Raw genomic sequence first — 14,960 nt, forward strand, 5'->3', positions numbered from 1 at the left:
ATGTGGTCACACACAAAATTCGCCCTATTTAAGGTTCAAATTCCAAGGTTTGTTTGATGTGGAGGTTGTATGAGATATAAGGGAAGGATCAACTAATTCAGCCACTTCCACAAAAAGGATTGACTAAACATCACCCTGTTATACATAGAGATGTATGTGGAGCACTTATCAATGAAGAAACCCATAGAAAGTTTATGGACATGAGTTTTCTATGGGTTTCTTCATTGAGTAGTGTGGTCCCATAGGAAGTCAGAGTAATTCTCAATGCAGAAGTTTGTAGTCCCATAGGAAGTCAGAACAAGGCTCGAGGACAACCAATGAAGGAGAATAAAAGGATGAGAGTTAGTGGATAGTAAAAATTCCCTATGTGAAAATAATGAATGCATACATGTGCTCACCCTTCTTGGTGGACATTTGAGTAGGACACTGACATTAATATACCGATCTAACAATTCATCATATTTCTTGTGACTTACCTTATATGCTGACATGTGATAAGTAAGAAATATTCATCCTCCATTAGGTTTTTATTTCATACCTTGCAAATCTTCATATTTGGGGGATGATGTCATTATGCTACCTCAACACCTAACTTGTGTGAGTGAGTTCGAAGAAGTGTTACCTTGGATATCTTCATATTTGGGTGATAATGTCATTATGCTACCTCAACACCTAACTTGTGTGAGCAAATTCGAAGAAGTGTTATGACTTTTAAGAGAGAAGCCTCATGGGGGTAGTGAGATTCAATTGGATACGTTCAAGCATTTTTACCTTGTGTTGGGGACAACATTGGGGGTTAGTATTTTCAATGTAATATTCCAATTTTGACACTTTAGCATCTTGCCACTTCATAACTAGTGTGCCTAATAATCTATCATCGATGACCACATACATCATAGCATCACCTGAGAGCTCCAAAACATCTTCACTACCCATCCTTGAAACCCAACTAGATGAGAGGATTCACTCTTATTAATTCTTTGTACCTTGCATCTTATGTCCTAAACTTGTTTTGGCAATCCATGATCAAGTATATTCTTGACTTTTACGAAATACTACTAAGTATACTCTAGGGGTTGACTGCTAGTTTTTAATAACATGATAAGGTACGATGTTGAGGATTTTACCCCCAATTGTCTACGTAAGTTGTAAGAAGAATTTTTGAATTTCCTCTATCTCATTCCATGCACTAAGTGATATAATGTCACCCCCACACTTCCACTCCATAAACTTGTGACACTTGAACCATCATAGCATTGAATAACATCAATCTCACTTCTCATTGTAGAATATCACTTTGGTTTCATTGATCCTCAAACAATAACTATTCTAACCCACTTGAAGTCTCGATTCATAGGATACTTTCCATCTATTTGTTGATGGGACACTAATTGTCCATCTATTTGTCGAAAACTTTCTTGTAGTTAACAAAACAACAATATAATGTTTTCCCTTGAAGTTGACTTTCTTCCCTGATAACTCTGTAACCAATGATTGGTAGTTGAATGCTTAAAGTCTAAATCCTGCTTGACCAAGTGCTCATTTGCGATGATGTTCAACTCACGAGCTAATATTTTGTTCTATGATAATGCCATATAACTTGGTCATAAATGAGCTAACTATTATAGTTTGAGAGATGAGCCTTGCATCCTTCATCAAACCAAATGTTTAATGGGAAGCTAAGAATTCTATGTCCACGGTCCACCCACACGTGCATTAAAAATATTGATATCCTACCTTGGGAATGACATCCTTCAAGTTCTCCTGATTTGTTTTTCATATCATCACAAATGGGAGGGGTTCCTGGCATAACTCTCAACCTCATTTGCATATAGATTAGTTTTTCCATACCAAGGTTGCATAATGTACCACTGTTCCTTTTGTAATCTAATGCATTGGTCAATATGTGAGTTTTTGGTTGCAACATGCAAGTATAAGGGCTTGTGATTTGAGTCGGGTGACAATGGGCTACAATTTAATGTATTCACTATGGATGCACCATATTCTTTCACCAATACATAGTCAAGTACACTTCCTCCTCTCGAATCAATAAGACATCTGAAACATTTGCCATTGGAAACACATGGGTACAATTGAGAATATGCAAATTTGCGTATTCTTTCACCAATACATAGTCAAGTACACTTCCTCCTCTCGAATCAAGAAGACATCTCAAACATTTGCCACTGGAAACACATGGGTACAATTGAGAATATGCAAATTTGTGTATTTAAGAATATGTGTGAGAAGCCTACCATAATCTTACATAATATAATCTTCTTGAGCACATAGAAAATTTGAAACCATGACATTATTATCGACTTCCACATTTTGATAAGTTCCAACTCTAACATTAAAATCTCGCGCAACCAACGCTTTTCCAATCTTGTCAATGTAAGAATGTCAACACATACATTAGAAAAAGGATCCTCATGATCTAGCTGATACAAATTATAGTAGTTGGTTTATCTTGACATGATGTTACTTCAACCCACATCTATCTTTTGTATTCATCATACTTACATACTCATATGTAGTTTTCCAATCCCTCACAATAAATACATGTCACTCCTGGTCACCCAATATTACTTCTAGTGTGAGGCCATTGAGATTTTATGGTATTAAGTATACACTTGGCATCATGTTTTGAAGTTTCAACCAGAAGAATAATATCTATATCATGACCGTCAATATTAGATATACACTTAGCTTCATGTTTCAAAGTTTCAACTAGAAGAATAATATCTATATCATAACCATCAATATTAGGTGTACACTTGGCTTCATGTTCTGAAGTGTCAACTAGAAGAATAATATCTATATATCGTGAGCTACATCACTCAACCCAAAGTCTTTATTCCAAGGATATATTCTACAAATCCAAAACATGATTTACAAACTTGAGGCAATCCCTTAGGAAGTTATTGTTCGGGGTTTTCTCGAACCTTAAACATGTACTTAACCATCCATGATCTCAACAAGAAGTGATCGAGTTCAAAGAAGTAACAACATCTGTGGTGTTTGTAGCTTGACTTGATGAAAATATTTTCAAGTAGTTTCAGAGCCTTTCCAAGTTAACTTAGGGATGAAGCTACCAATGTTGAATGTCCATGCTAGAGTTAAGGGATGCGATTGACCCATACTTCAACTCGATAGAGAAGCACCAAGTTTTACTAGAGCGTCAATAGGATATTACCTAAACCTTGTAAGGTGTCAAATAGCTAGCTCATTGTGGGAACGCAAATGCAAGGATTGTTTGACCATGTTTTGAGTCTCGACGAGCATGGCTTTCAAATGCTGTGATCTACGGGGCCAAAGCCTTAATCTGAGCCTATGGTTGGCTCTTGGATCCATTACCAGGGCAAGACTTTATGAATCCAATTGGGGGCTCTTTCACATCTATGACTCTGATCAAACCATCAATAGATAGCTATAGGCTCGGTTCAGCTCAAGCGGAACCGAACTATTAAGCCATGGTTTATCGGTTCAAACTAGTTAAATGGTTTGGGGTATTAATAAATGGTTCAGACTTAAGTTTTAGGTCAGTTTGGTTTTAAAACTCCGGGTTTATTGGTTTATAGATTCAAGTGGTTTGATTTAAAGGTCTATAGGTTTATGGTTAACTTTTTTTTTACCTTGAATGGTTTAACTAATATGTATTTTTTATTGATTTAATACATATATTAAACTTAAATGCTTATTTAATTTTTTAATTAGTTGGACTTAAATGCTTAGGATTAAATTTTTATTAAATGGTTCGTTTTGGTTTAAATGATTTGGTGTAAACGGCTTGAGAGTGTATAAACGGTTTGGTTTGGTTTTTGTTTGATATAAACGGTTTGGTTCACGGACACTGAACCGACTCCATAGAACAGAGAACAGAGAACAGAGAACAGAGAACAGAGAGCAGAGAAGAGGAGCAGGGGCAGAGAATGTTGGATGGGTGGTTGTGGGCCATCGCCGCAGGTTCCTCCGCCGCCATATCTGCTGTTCTTGCAAAGCTTCTCTCCCCTCAGGTACAAGGAGAAGGAAAGAAGATTGCATTTCACCTCTTCCTCTTTGTAGGGAATCCATGGAGAAACAGACAGATTTTCCGTTTCGATCCTTTCCTTTTGTGCTTTATATAGAATCCCATCTTTCCCTCGTCTGCCTACCGTTTTTCCGCATCTTCTTCCCCTCTGATTGGATCTTTCTATCCATGATTCTGATTCCTTTTCCTATTCTTATATGCAGGTTCCTGCTCTTCTGAGGGTTTGTGGCTATGGCGGCGTTGTCCTTCTCAATGTCTTGATGTGGAGTTTCTATGTCAAGAGTCTAAAAGCTCTTACTTCTCTGCAAGCCACATCTGTAAATTTTGCTTCAAATTTCCTCGTTTCTGGACTTGCTGGATACATTTGTTTCTCTGAAGATCTACATTTTCGGGTAAAATCCTCTGTCTTGTAAGCGTAACCCGCATTTTGACATAGTCAGATTATAAAAGCCTAACGCATATATAATGCAGGATCTCGAAGAATTTCCCATATAAAACATCTCATAGGATTATATCTTGACATGGTTTCCATACAATGGATATCTATAGTAGGATCATGAAACATTTTTGAAAAGATCATGGCCTAGTTTCCAGAAAATTGATATTTGAAGCAGAATTATGAATCATTCTTGACATGGTTTCTATATGAACGCACAGAAAGAACAATGCACTGGATATATAAAGTAGGATAATGCAATATTCTTTACATAGTGTCTATACAAAAACATACAGAAAGGATCATGGGTTAATTTCCAGAGGATGGATATATACAGTTGGAACATGAAACATTCTGGACATAGTTTCACAAAAACAGAGGAAGTATCATGGATTAATTTCCATCCAGTCAGATATAAAATAGGACCATCAATCATATGTAGTCTCCATACAACTTGATGTGTAAAGTAGGAGATGAAGCTTTTTTGGTATAATTTCTAAACAAACACATAAGAATTAATTTTCGTACAAGTGGATTTATAAAGTAAGATGATGAAGGTCTTTTTTTTGACATAGTTTCCATACAAACACAGAAAGGATAATGGATCGACGTATGACTTAAATCTAACAAAATGCAGTTTCTATTATGCAGTGGTTTGTGGGAGCCTTTCTCATTGTTTCAGGAATTTTGTTGCTGAGCCATGCAGACAAACAAAAAGAGCATGCCAAATCAAATTAGTCATCTTATAACCAAATTTTCTAAAATTAACTTCATAAATTTAGAATTATGTCAATGCTAGAAAATATGGATAGCATGTATTGCATTGACTGCTAGTATGGCCCTGTAACAATGATATGCTTTATGAGAAGATAATGGTTTTGAAACAGAATATGGCCTAGTTATTAGGGTAATGCTTGTATATAACTTGATGTTATGAGAAGAAAATGGTTCCACAACAAAATTGTTTAGTTGTAAATTTGGGTGTTCTATAATGTGTATTGTGATGCATTAACCTGTGATGGCACATGTAAATGTGGTGTTAAGAGATTAATAACTACTAGAATAATTTGGTGCATCTAAATGATCATTGATAACCTACTGAAGCTGCAACATGATGGTACTAAACATTCATATTGTGAGATTGTATAGTGCCATCGTTTGATATGACTATAGTTTATTGCCCTAAGTTTGATATTCCATTTTATGACAAAATCATTAGCTTGCACATGAGGTGCATCTAGTTTCGTATCTATTGGCTTTTGTCGCAGCTTTCTTTAACTTGATTGTAGGAGATCGGATAATGATATGATATTAATGCCGTCGCAGAGCTAAAGGTGCCCATCGGACCTCCCTACATTCCACTGTAATCAAAATGCAAGATAATGCCCACACATCATCTCTTGTGTGATTGCAAAATATGAAGAAGCATCAACCTAAATCTCTACCTAAGATTTGTGAATGCGAAATTTAACTAAACATAACTATCCAAATTTAAGCAAATTTAAGGGGTCGAATAACAAGAAGGGAAAATGAAATGTTGAAATGGTAACTAAGCCTATTTCCTAGTTCCACCATTTGTTTTAACAATTGGCAATGGTTCAATTTGGTTCAAGAGTGTCAAACTCAAAACTGTTTAAAAATTTTGAAGCAAAAGTGAATTGAACCATGAAATTGCTTATACTAAAATGATTTAAATTGAATCCACTCAAATTGAACCATTACAAAAAATCCAAGCTCAAAACCTAACAGATTTAGAGATTTTAAAACTGTTATAATTGTGGTTTTGTGGTTCGGTTTTGTTTTCTAAGTTAAGGTCAAAATTCAAAATTTTAAAATTTTAAAAATTTAAATATATATTTTTGAAATTCAAAATTTTTATTATTTTTCTTAAAATGTCAAAATTAGGCTTAAAAATTAGAAGGTTGTTAAAAAATATCAGAAATATGTATTTAAGAATATAATCAAGGGTTTAAACGGTTAAGTTCAATGATATGATTCAGTTCAATTCAGTTTGAGTTTTTCGGAACCGAAAATCGTTTGGCCAAGAATAACTACTACTGAATTGAACTGAATCATATCGTTGACCTTGAACTGAACCGAACCGAACCAAACTGTTAAGCTGCAGCTCGGTTTTAGTTTGTTGATGATTGCTAATTTGGATCCTCTCCTCGAGTTTTGGACATGATTGAAGATAATTCTTGGAAATCATGCCTAATGTCATGTTTTGTAAATTTATGAAGCAAATATAACTGTATGATTGGATGATGATGAGATGGAGCCTATAGAAACTTCCTTGATAAGCTGTCCTTCATAATATGACTTTTTGGTGGTAGTCCGTGTCCAAAGCATCGCGGATTATATATATAATATATATGGCACAATATAAAGAGACGGTAGAAACAAATTATACATCTCTCTTCGTACCATTTTTATGGGAAAATTAAGAGGTAAGTTTTTATGGTTTTAAGGGCATTTTAGGAATTGGGGCAACTGGCATAATGTCATGACATATGGCAAAATGCAATTACATGAGGGCCTGAGGTTGGAAGTTATAAGAATATCGCCATCTACATCCCACTCAACAGAATATCACCTAAGATCATACCTCAGATGTAATCACCCTCAAATTATGATGCAAAACATCCATATGCTCAAAGAAAATACATGTAGAAGGTGTTTAGCAAAACCGACTGTACATTAACCAATTCATGAAGTTTGTGAGACACCGAAACAAATTTTTGATTTTGCGAGAAGATCACACTACTTTAGAATGGGATGAAACAGTTTTTCTCCCAACAATTCTTTAGTAAAAATTATAAAGAATGGTTCAAGAGGAAATATTTAGATATCCATGATTGGAAAACTTTCTAAATATCTAGTAGATGAAGGATATGACAATTTAGTTTGGATTACTTCACTTGCATGTAACTTGATCTATTTCTTAGGTGGGCATTGGGAAATTCCCAAATGTTATAAGGTGACATTTAGATTACTTGGAATCTATAATGTTGGATGTTGATCATAAAGGCTCCATCACCAATGCCAAGAATCTACATCATGTGCGAGAGGAGGATTGCCCCAACATAGAATTTAATAATGTAACACAACCATGCCATTGTTAAGTGCAAAAGTTGTGTAAAAATCCTTAATACTATGCTTACACAACTCTTGCCCTTAACCATAGCAAAGCAAAAAAGATTCTCTATGACACGAAGTCTTCATCAACCCCTTCTTTCCAATTAGACGCAATAGCGTTGGCCATTTACAATTACAGAAATCAATTGAGTTTCTCAAAACTACAATTGAAGAACTGCAAATTTTTCTTCCATAACAAGACGTGAAATCAGTCAGCCTTAGGTTTGATTGTTTTTTTTTCAAATTTCTTTCAAAGTCACTTCCTAGTGACACTGGAACTGTCAAAAAATAAAACAATTGCATAGTAATTGGCTTATTGGCATGAATGCGGAAGGTTAAATATAAAGCACACACGGATGAGCGGACAGTAAAAAGTTACTAAAAACAAGTCAATGGACCACAATTAGTAAGTATTACCGGCCAAATTCCTTTCCGAGTCACTTCCTAGAGACACTAGAACTGTCAGAAAATAAAACAATTGCATAGTAATTGGCTTATTGGCATGAATGCTGAAGGTTAAACATAAAGCACACGCAGATGAATGGACAGTAAAAAGTTACTAAAAACAAGTCAATGGACGACAATTACTTAAGTATACTGGTAAGTTTTAACCAAAACACATCCTTTTTTGCAAACTTGACATCGTTATGGGGCTCCACAAGAAGAGAGGGAACCGAAAAAGATATAATCGTGCTACCCCCCAAAAAGATACACGAGTAAAAAATGAGCCACAGATTTCTGTTTAGGGTTCATTCCATCAGCTTATTTTGTCTCTATAATGCCAGCTTATTTATGTGTTCCTCCTGTAATTCACAAATTGGTAATGCAATAATATATTGTACTACTGATGGCAAACGCCAATGCAAGGCGAAAAACATAAATGATTACAAACAAATGAAGAGCATGCCATCACTTTGTTGTCTTAACATTAAACATTATGAAAAAAAGAGGGCACATATCGATCCCTCCATATCCGGTCAGATAGAAAACTTCAAAGATGAAAACCAGCAAGTTAGGCAGGTCAGAATCAGTTGAGAATAATCATATACGCCCACTCAATCTAGAGTAATGGATAGCTTATCTGAGAGTAATTGGGATTGTATGCAAAACGGCTTCATTACGATTCAGCAAGAGAAAAACCTCGCTTACTCCAGAGACATCAAGTGTCTTCAATTATTCATGCATGCAATAAAAAAAGTCATTACGAAGAGTTTTCACTCAGGTATATTATACATATAAGAATCTAAACAGACACATTTCAGATAACAGGAGCTCCACTATTTGACAGCAAAGAATGCAGTATACATTATTCTGTCACACTGAAAAAGGGCATGCAATCAATTACGTAGCTTCACATAAAGTATAACAGCTATGACTATGAGCAGTACAACAATAAGCCCACTCATGATGCATTTGTTGCGTCCCATCCTGCTTGCCATATTCTTCAAAATATTCTTGCTCTTCCCAAGATTATCATCCACTCCATGCATCTGTTTAAAAGGAAAATCTCTCTCTATCTTTCATTTTTCATAAACCAGTGCATATACTAAAAGATGTCAACATAAAAGACTATTTCTGTCTTAAAGATAGTGAGGAACTTATGGCTAGGTCAACCCTCAAGGTTCTGTAAGACTTTACCGACATAAAGGCAACTCAACTGAGGACAAGGTGCCTACAGGGCTCAGTTGCAAGTACTAGCAAATCAAATTTTCTTTCAGCTTATATATCTACTGTGGTGTACATCATGCAGCAAACCTCTTTTGCAATTGTTTTCCCCTTATGAGGTCTATACCCTAGAGGTAAGCAAAGTTGTTAACTGACCTATCAATCAGGTTCAAATCTCACTATATGCACTACTTTATTGATGCCTTTGATACAGTACCAAGAGAGCTTCTCTTATAAAGGCTTCATGCACTCAAAATTTCCTCAAATATGACATAGGCAATATATGCACTATGTGAGCAGGTGTCCTGGGGAGCTATCCAAGGTCATCATAAGCACCATCAGTGTGAAGCAAGGATGAAATATTCTCACCTAGCCTCTTTGATCTCTGCATCGACAAGGTGGCTCACTACACATGTGGAGACAGCATAGGAGTCAACATATTATGTAAACCCATCCACATTCTTTCTTATGCTGATGCCATAACCTTGGTCTCCAAATCTCATGCAAGTCTAAAACGCTGATAGTTTTTGGGGTGAAATGGGTTCACTTGCTAAACCTGGGAAAGACTAAGCCCATGATTTTCCACATATCTGCGTTGAGTTGCTGATAAGCTGTCTTCACCCCCACTATGCAAGGTAATGGAATATGAAGATCAACAGTGCTTGGAACTGTTCTTGGTAGAACATAAGAGACATAGAGGGAAGTTGTTGAAGGGAAACCACCACAACAGCTCATCAAAAGAGAACAATTATTACTTTCTTTAGCTCCAACACTAATGCTACAGGTCAATAGAGAACTACATATGTGAGGTCTCAACCAAGACACCCAAAATGAGTTGCAATAAATCAGACATTCACACAAGCCATGACCATCTGAACCACAGTCTTTTCACACTTCAACAAATAAAGGCCATTATCACCCGGCACTGAAGGTGCTTTCCTCATTCCAGGGATCTCTATTTTTTAGAACCCTATGTTGAGCTATATTATTTTAGTTCCTTGTCATAAAAAATGAGAAAACCTTTTAATAATGTAATCTCTTATTTGGTCTTAAAGACGTTATTATAGCTTTCTTTTCTTTCTCTTACACAGACATACACACCGTATCAGTTGCATGTAAAAGAGTTTGACGTTGCTGATGAAGATCTTGAAGGATACTGACACCTATCTCTTCAGTTTCCACCATAACTCGTCTACTTTCTTTCACTCTATCACCAGTCTGGTTTAATCTTTCAGTTGACACTAGCAACCTTTGTCTTTGATCCATAGAAGCCTGCATATACAAACACCATCCAATCATCCATTTTCATAAAATTTCTCTACAAAGCTTGAATGCAATATGCCAACAGTAAATAAATAAACTCAATATCGACATACTGTTTGATGATTTACAAGCCCAGCCTCTAATAACTCCTCTCTTGAATTAGAATACCCATTAGATGAAGCTGCATTTTTTACGTCTTTCTTCAAATTATTTAAGTCTGTCTTGTATTCTCTGAGCTTTGCTAGAAAAACGGATTTTTGGCTTGGTTGTAAACTGCGTGCCTCTAAGTCCATTTTGCGGATCTACAAAGAGACATGTTATTTAGTATTCATCTTAAATGCCACGAGAAAAAAACATGATTGTATTTTGTTCTTTAGCATACCAAAGATTCTGCTTCCTGCAGACCAGCATTTAACTCTGCAAGCTTTTGCTTCTTTTTCTCTGTTATAAAGCACAAGAGACACATTTTAAGAAAATGCACTTGACATATATCATACTCATGTCCTTTCTTTAGAGGATGACGTAAAATGGTTAAGGCAGTGAATTTAGCTTTGGTTAAAAAATGCACGGGTGTCAATAATTTCTATAATTTCTTAACATTGATCTTCCATCAGGGCTAGTGAATATGCATTAAAGAAGGTATACCATCATCATGAGAAAGGGGTAGTAAATCCTATTCTATTCATTCATAAAGCTTTGAATCTGTTTAAGTAAAACACTGTAGCCCCACCAAATGAGTGCCAAGGATATCAGTTTTGTTCCTAAACTGCTTTATAGACATATTGCCCATAAGATTCACTGTTGAACCACATACAACTCCTGCCTTAATTGTATTAATCCAGATATCTCAGTTTTGCTATTGGCCTGTTTTGTCGATACATTAGCTATAAGATTTAACGTTGAGCAACGGTTGACTAACACCCCATAGGAAGCCTGCAGATGCACTTACAAAAATTGCAATGCAACTGGTAATGATCCTTGAAGCTCTTCGAATAAGGGTTCCTTAAACAGAATTAGTCATCATCAATGACAATTCGCACCACACATACCTACACTACAAATCACCTGCCCGAAGGAAGGGAGATCACAGAAATATGCTTTTGATCCTCGAATTTCATAAAGTTTGTGCTTGTTCTATCTCATACTTATAATTCACACACAGACACATATACATATATGCTTGATCAATCAAGTGATTAACTAATCTCATGAAAAAGTGATTGCCAAAACTAATTTCTTCCTTGTCACCCTTTTCATATTGAATATATAAAACGTTCATTCAGACTCTGATTCAATACCATAAAATACACTTTAACTCAATAAAAAAAAACGAATTCCTGAACACATGTATTCATTTCCATACAATGCTAGGATTTTCCATGGATCAAACTTTCCACTCCTGGAAAACAAATGCCTACATCCATTTATTTGCAGAATTTCATAAAGATAAACCCAATGCTGCTCCATTGGGAAATGAAATACAAGTCATGATGATCTGAAGAGACCACAAAATATGTGTATTGCGCAGATTTAAAGCATAATAAACTGTAGAGAGACTACAAAAAAGGTATACAGCTATATAAAGAGCGTGATGTATGAAATACAAATTTACATGAATAAAATGACGCATAAGGAAATCAAATACAAAGAATAAGGATATAAAAACCCACAAAATATGTATTATGTGCAGATAAAAGATACAAACGCAAATTGAATTATAAAGTTCAATGCAGAAGTTTCAATAAATACCACAAAATATGTCTTTTCTACAGATTTGCAAGCACGTAAATATCAATAAGGTAATAAAAAGGGCGGGAAAAAAAATCCAAAAGTCAAGAAAATATGTGCTTTATACAGATTTGCATAAAAGAGAGAATGAAGGATCGCTGCAATGATGGAAAAGAGGCCACAATCCCGTCGATTTACGAAAACATATTAAGAAGTTTAGGAGAACTACCTCCAGAGAGAGCTGAAATGGTTGAAGATTTGCGTATTAAATCAGTGGAGAGATCGCAATATTGCCTCTCATAACCATCGAAGATGTCGCTCATTTTGCTGAAGGAAAGGAGAATCCTCCGCAGCGAATTCGAAATGTGACGCAGTTGCGTGGGGGGGGGAAGGGGGCACAAGAACAAGAACAAGAAAGCAAACAGAGAGACAGAGACAGAGACAGAGAGAGAGAGAGAGAGAAACAGAGGATCAGACGAAAGCTTTGAGATTTAATTTCGATCGTTCGGTCGATTGATTCGATGCGAAGACAAACAGATGGAGAGAAACAGAAAAGCAGAAGAATTTCCGTGAAACAGAGAGACAGAGACAGAGACAGAACAGAGGAGGCATGTGTGTAGGTTTCTACTATTTACAAGAATACCCCCCTACCCTCTCTCTCTCTCTCTCTCTCTAAAAAATAATGGCTTTCATTACAAAAGAAAAAAAACACCACCAAGTCTAACTTTATAACTTACTACAAAGTATAGAATCCTTCTAGGAAGCTAAATATTACTATTACGACGTCTCTCTCTCTCTCTCTATCGTAATTAGCTTACCCTAGTGGTAAGTCGATAACACTACAAGCACTGTGTCTTGGGATCGAAACCCAATTTCCTCACCTCATATATATTATATATATCTCATATATATCTCTATTTCACTAGATGCCACTATGGAATGTAGGGGTTGAACCCATGACCACCTGGTCTCCATTGGGCAACCTTACCAATTGACGAGTTCTCTCTCTCTCTCTCTCTCTCTTCATGGTTTAGATTTCGTGACTTCTCTCTAGCACTGCCGATTGCCACAAAAGGAGTCCTTTTTAACTTCATTTAACATATTTTCTCACCCCAACTTGCGAATCAAAAGTGAAGGCATCCTACATCTTCCGATTGAACTATAGCCCCCAATACTTCAAGAACTCAAAAGTAATTTGGAAATGTGGCATTGGTTCATTGTTCTCCATATGTGCAAAAACCCAATCGAGGGAAGATAGGCTTACTCCAGTTAGAGAGCTCCACACTAAATTGATATACTTCCAAACCATCCTAGCTATCAGGATGAAAGAAATTGATGCCTACTATGTTCCAACTCCACTTAACAAAAGAAACATGTTCCTTTAGCAATGTTTCTTTTTTTAAATTCATCCCCTGTAAAGCTCCAACCATAACTCTCTAAATGAATACCTTAGCTCATAACATCAATTAGTAACACCAACATGCCTATACCACATTAAACCACCAAGTAATTGCCATGATGACATAACTTTTGGTTACAAGGATTCAAACCCACAACTTGTTGGTCTACATGTCAAACCTTTAACCATTATGATAACATATATGGTGTATAGTCATAATAATTATATTGTTAGTACCTAACATTCACACAGGCGAATACAACCAACTAGATGATTGGGGTAGAGAGTCCTCGTTAGATGCTGAAAGGAATACGGTTTCCTAAGCTATGCTCGGCCACAACCGAGACGTCAGATCAAACACAGAAAACAGGGATGTGGTGAGATGTATCTACACACGAAACAGTAAAGAAGAGAGTGCACTGGATGTTAACGTGGAAAACCCAAATCTGGGAAAAACCACGACAGCCCTCAGACTGCAAAATATCACTATATCAAGATTACAACAATGGGGCACAGAGGCAACGACCTCTTGCTCCCTCACTTCGCCACTAGGTGGTTACAACAGAGGCACCAACCTCTTCCTCTCTCTCTCTCTTCTCTGTACACAGTTACGCTCTGAATTATCGCCACAATGATAATAACACAACCAACTCTACATTATCACTATTAAGTTTGCCCTAGGTCATATTTATACTAATATGACTTTCGGTCTATTTACAAATATAGCCCCAATGGGCTCTCTGGAACATATTTACATATATGTCCCTTCCATCCGATGAGAGGTTCTCACCGGGCCTACAACATCCAGTTCTCACCGGGTCTTCCGTTGTCGGGTACTCGTCATCCGGATTCGGCCTCGGCCGAGTTGCTCATCAACACTGTTCTTCTCACTTCGCATCCGGAGGGACCTGTTTCCTAACAAACTCCCCCTTAACTCCGACATGGGATGTCGTACTAGTCCGATCCGCTTCCGACATGCATCCAGCTTGTCAAGTATCAATACTTTCGTTAGCATATCTGACCCATTCTCAATCGTGTGGATCTTCGTCAGTGCGAACTCTCGATCTTCTACTCGCTCCCGGATCCAGTGATACCTACCTTGGATGTGCTTCGTCCTGGACTGGTACGCTGCGTTCTTAGCAAGGTGGATGGCGCTTCGACTGTCGCAATAGAGCTGGTATTCATCTTGCCGGTGTCAGGAACAGTACTAAGACAGAGAAGGACTTAGTACTAAAAGAAGTATTAGTACTAAGAGAGGTGAAGAACTCTCGAGAGAAGGAAAGAGTGAGTGAGAGGGAGGGAGA

The 14,960-nt window shown here is 36.7% G+C and overlaps 2 protein-coding genes across 2 annotated transcripts; one reads left to right on the forward strand and one right to left on the reverse strand.

The window, feature by feature from the left end:
• Positions 1–3,877: 3,877 nt before the first annotated feature.
• Positions 3,878–5,442, forward strand: LOC147858877 (cell growth defect protein). The gene is made up of 3 exons (XM_087325933.1): positions 3,878–4,016; positions 4,234–4,422; positions 5,118–5,442. Exons 1-3 carry the CDS (start codon positions 3,933–3,935, stop codon positions 5,202–5,204), a joined length of 360 nt encoding a protein of 119 aa, XP_087182059.1. The 5' UTR covers positions 3,878–3,932; the 3' UTR covers positions 5,205–5,442.
• Positions 5,443–8,783: 3,341 nt separating this feature from the next.
• On the reverse strand, positions 8,784–12,811 carry LOC147858878 (vesicle transport v-SNARE 11-like). The gene is made up of 5 exons (XM_087326450.1): positions 12,487–12,811; positions 10,912–10,970; positions 10,643–10,831; positions 10,368–10,538; positions 8,784–9,091 (listed from the first exon to the last, which is right to left on the reverse strand). Exons 1-5 carry the CDS (start codon positions 12,578–12,580, stop codon positions 8,939–8,941), a joined length of 666 nt encoding a protein of 221 aa, XP_087182576.1. The 5' UTR covers positions 12,581–12,811; the 3' UTR covers positions 8,784–8,938.
• Between the last annotated feature and the right edge of the window lie 2,149 nt (positions 12,812–14,960).

The sequence above is a fragment of the Azolla caroliniana genome, unplaced genomic scaffold (genome assembly GCF_043228905.1).
Source record: "Azolla caroliniana isolate FFs.n. ecotype wild unplaced genomic scaffold, voAzoCaro1.0.p SCAF_10, whole genome shotgun sequence".
Taxonomy (NCBI): Eukaryota; Viridiplantae; Streptophyta; class Polypodiopsida; order Salviniales; family Salviniaceae; genus Azolla; species Azolla caroliniana.

Excerpts from the sequence above, each read along its gene's own strand:
- LOC147858878 (XM_087326450.1), bottom strand. The coding sequence starts at position 12,580 with ATGAGCGACATCTTCGATGGTTATGAGAGGCAATATTGCGATCTCTCC. Across the intron at positions 10,971-12,486 it reads CATTTCAGCTCTCTCTGGAG|AGAAAAAGAAGCAAAAGCTT; the intron begins GTAGTTCTCCTA and ends GCTTTATAACAG. Across the intron at positions 10,832-10,911 it reads TGCAGGAAGCAGAATCTTTG|ATCCGCAAAATGGACTTAGA; the intron begins GTATGCTAAAGA and ends GTCTCTTTGTAG.
- LOC147858877 (XM_087325933.1), top strand. The coding sequence starts at position 3,933 with ATGTTGGATGGGTGGTTGTGGGCCATCGCCGCAGGTTCCTCCGCCGCC. Across the intron at positions 4,017-4,233 it reads CAAAGCTTCTCTCCCCTCAG|GTTCCTGCTCTTCTGAGGGT; the intron begins GTACAAGGAGAA and ends TCTTATATGCAG. Across the intron at positions 4,423-5,117 it reads CTGAAGATCTACATTTTCGG|TGGTTTGTGGGAGCCTTTCT; the intron begins GTAAAATCCTCT and ends TCTATTATGCAG.